At 47.3% G+C, this 3,951-nt stretch overlaps 1 protein-coding gene across 1 annotated transcript in view; it reads right to left on the reverse strand.

Moving 5' to 3' along the window:
- The window catches only part of ZNF277 (zinc finger protein 277), a 93,672-nt gene that overhangs the window by 79,752 nt on the left and 9,969 nt on the right, over positions 1–3,951 (reverse strand). Inside the window, exon 2 of the mRNA XM_019514561.1 lies at positions 2,141–2,339. Coding sequence (XP_019370106.1) covers positions 2,141–2,339 — 199 coding nt within the window. The remainder of the gene's footprint in view (positions 1–2,140; positions 2,340–3,951) is intronic.

Raw genomic sequence — 3,951 nt, forward strand, 5'->3', positions numbered from 1 at the left:
AAATGAAATGCCGCTCTATATATAGGTATCAGCTGAATGCAATGTTTTATTTATGTATTTGCAATTTTAAAACAATTTGGAGACCTATCAGTGCCTCAATCATTACAAAAAAATAAATTCTAAATACCTCTATATTTTGGCATGTGATTTGAGTTTTTTTTTTGTTTTTGTTTTTTTTTAAATCATGGAAAAAAGTCAGAGCTCCCCCTGCCTCCTCACCAGGACATGGGTCCAGCTGTGGCTGTTCCCACCGCTGCTGTGTGGCACTGAGCAGCCCTGATATGCCGGTGCCCTGCCCATGGTGTTGCTCCTCACTTCCAAACCACAGCCCCCTGCCCCCAGCTCTACTGGTGCCCCTCATTCCTGACCCACAGCCTCCCATCGCTGCCAGAGTTTCTCACTCCTGACCCACTGCCACCTGCCCCCAGACACCCATACATGATTCATTGGGGGTGGAATAGGAGGGGGCATGCACCCCTCAAGATTTCTGCACAGAGCAGGGCAGGAAGCTTTGTGATGCTGCTGCCACTGCAAGTGCAGTACTGCCATGGTCACAATGGAGGGGCCAAATCTGTGCCACTGCCAAGGCACCTCACCTTGGCAGCTATGGTGATGCGGTGTTCCTAGTGGCAGTGGCACTGAGCCTTCCTGCCCTGCTCTCCCACACTGGGTCCCAGTCACTGGGCTGCAGAGGCAGCTCCTGCTCAGTGTCAGGATGCAGCCCCATGCCCCACTGTGGGTGCAGAAGTCTGGAGAGACAGGTCCCCACCCCAAGACTCCCGGACACATTGCCTATGGGCCCAATCCCTCCCTGAGTGGTGGGGATCTGCTGCCTGCCCCCACCCTTGGGATGAGCTGCCCATGGCTCCAGTGGCGATGTGTAGGGGCTGCACAGGGGTGCACGTGCACCCCTTAACTAACCATGCTCGCCACTTGGGCGACAGGTGGGGGGGACAGGCAGGAGTGGAGTGGTCGGCCATCTTGCTATCAGCCACAGGGGAGCGCCCCCTACACTTCACTCATCACCTATGCCTCCCAATAGACTTACCTGAAGGGAACTGCTTTCTAGCATGCTGCCTGATGATATTAGTGTGCATGCGCACATGCACAATGAAGGAGGGAGGCAGGGACTGTGTGTGTGCGTGTGCGCGCATGCGTACACGCACACACACACACAGGTGTACATGGCGCCCCCTGCCTCTGATTGCCCTCCTCCTGCTCTGCTTGGCCTGAAGCAGCCCCTTGCAGGCTGGAACTCTGCCAGCCTGCAAGGGGAAACCCATAGTTTCCTGGGTTTCTCTCCTTTAAAGGAGAGAAACCCAGGAAACTATGGGTTTCCCCTTGCAGGCTGGAACTCTGCCAGCCTGCAAGGGGAAACCCATAGTTTCCTGGGTTTCTCTCCTTTAAAGGAGAAAGTAGAGGATTCTCTCCTTTCAAGAAGAAAATTTGTGTTTTTTTGTGGGAAACAGAAATCCCAGATCCCTGCTAACCACAAAACACTAGATACAAGAGCCAACTCAGTAGACTAGACTATATATTGACATGCAAGAGTCACCTAGGTCTTGCCAGCTACAGGGGAAGGTAAAGGAGAGAAATGTGATCTTGCTCGAATCATTGGTGAAGCAGCTGTGGAAGATGTCACAGTACCATAAGATACGAAGTGCAATTTATACAGAAAAATATAGGCCGCTATAGGAGACAAGTATGAGTTCTTGGATGCAATCCGATGTTTTAAAGCACGTGTACTAACCAGCCCTCCTTGTTCTCCATTGTCAGGGTTTTGACAAAAAGAACCTGAGCGATGGGAACAAAGGTTTGTACTGGAAGGACAGGCAGAAATAGAAAGAACAGACAGACTACAAATGTGGTGCATGAAATAAATAGCTGCACCGAAGACACTAAAATTGCCAGAGACCTGCTGGACAATTTGTTTCTCACACAGTAAATACTATAACCCATGTTAAAATCAAAATACCTCCTTTTATCATTGAAAACAACAGTAACAATAGGACAGGAAGTACCCGCAGAAAAAATAAAACTGCTCACAAACATACAAAAGTCTTTCAGAAAACTTATGTACTAGGCATATGAGGGGTTGCTACACATCACCCAAATATATTTTTAACTAAGAAAACTTTACCTTTCAAAATCTGCAACCAGCCTGACATCCGCTATGACAAGCTTGTGTTCAATAATCATGTGCTTCAAAAGTTGGTCTTGTTCTGATAAAGGATAATATTCTTCACAAAAAATGCAAGGCGCAGATGGAGAACTTTCTACAGCAACAACACCACCTGGACTTTCTGGCAAAGACAGAGGTTCCAAAATACACTCTCCAACTGAGATAAACAAAAGAAAAAAAAATTGTTAGACAGAAATTTGCTCTCTTAAGTTATCAAGTAATCTTACATGAATCTAGAGTCTTTCAAGTCTTTTTTTTTTTCAAAGGCAGTATAGATGAAATCAGGAGGGTTTTTGTTGCTTCTTTATGTGGCTTTCCTCAATAACAACAAAGGGCAGATTTACTAGCGAGACCACCAAGTTTTCATGTCTGTGAACCAGTGAGTTGACATCATTTACAAGTTTGGGTAGTGAAGCTAGAAATGGGCCAGTATGAGTGTACCAGTTCCAACTGTGATCCAAGCCCTGGAGGGTCAGATGTCTGGGTGGCATCTGTGTGCCGAGTGCTAGTATAGGGAAGATTTCCTTACACACGTTTGTTTGCATGTGCGAGTGTGAGTGAAAGTGTCTGTCTGTCATGTTTATTCTCGTAAGCACAAGGGGTCAGACTGTGTAAAGCAAACATCATTGTACTCCAATTTATCTATTACACTTCCTTGTTCATCTCATAGGCCTTTCACCATTCAATGAGTTCTGAAGGACTTTGCAGTATTCGATTTGCCTTCCTCCATCAGGAATCTTCTAGTTGCCAAAGCTGCCTTGTAGCACACGGATTATTTCTACTATAATAGTTTCAGAGTGTCTACTAGAATAGTTTCAGTAATTTTTTTTTCTCCATAGAGCATAAGTGTTATCCAGGGACCAAAGGAGGCACAAATGGAGTCTGGCTCAGCTGTTGTGACTTGCATGGGATGCACCACATTCATGTTCCTCCAAGAGGGTGAGGAGCACTTCGTCTGCACCATGTGTAAGCTGGTGTCTGCCCTGGAGAAAATTCAAAGACTGGAAGCAAAGGTGTCCATGCTGCATTGCATCAGGGATCAGGAAGATAAGAGTTGCAAGAAGCTGGTACTGGAGAGGCCACTGTGCAATGAGGGGAAGTGGCAGCATGCGATTACTCAAAGATTGAGGAGCAGAACTGAAGAGCAGCACACTGAAGTCAGCAACCACTTTCAAGCACTCCGAGGTGGAACTGCTGAGAAAAAGACAGAGGAGAGGACATCTGCAGGCATGAGGCAGATGAGGCAGCAGCCTAGAGAGCAGGAAGCACAAAGCCTCAAGGACAGGGACTTCAGGAGCACTCCACCAAAAAGAAAAAAGAGTGGTGGTGGTTGGTGATTCCTTTCTGTGGGGGACAGATGCACCAATGTGTTATCCAGATTTGGGGTCTCGGGAGGTGTGCTGCCTGCCTGGAGCCCAAATTCAGGACGTCACAGAAAGACAGCCAAAGCTCACCCATCCTTTACCCCTTCCCACTCATCAATGTAAGCACCAACAATAATACCAGGAATGACACTGAGCAGATTAGAGATGACTATGGCTAAGTACAGACATTCAAAAAGCCTGAGCCTGAATTAATTCAATCTTTACAGGTTCATCTAACCTGCGTAGATTGAACAAATTTGCAAGTAAATAGACATTCACTTTAGATTCTGGAAATCAAGGCACATGCCTGCAGTGGTTCAGGCTAGAAGCCAGGGCATGGTAAAGCGAGCCCCCCTTTCCCTTCGGCAGCAGCTGCAAGGCTGGAGGGAAGACGAGCGGGGGGGG

This window comes from Gavialis gangeticus, unplaced genomic scaffold (genome assembly GCF_001723915.1).
Source record: "Gavialis gangeticus isolate Ggan-Ray unplaced genomic scaffold, GavGan_comp1, whole genome shotgun sequence".
NCBI classification, from domain to species: domain Eukaryota; kingdom Metazoa; phylum Chordata; order Crocodylia; family Gavialidae; genus Gavialis; species Gavialis gangeticus.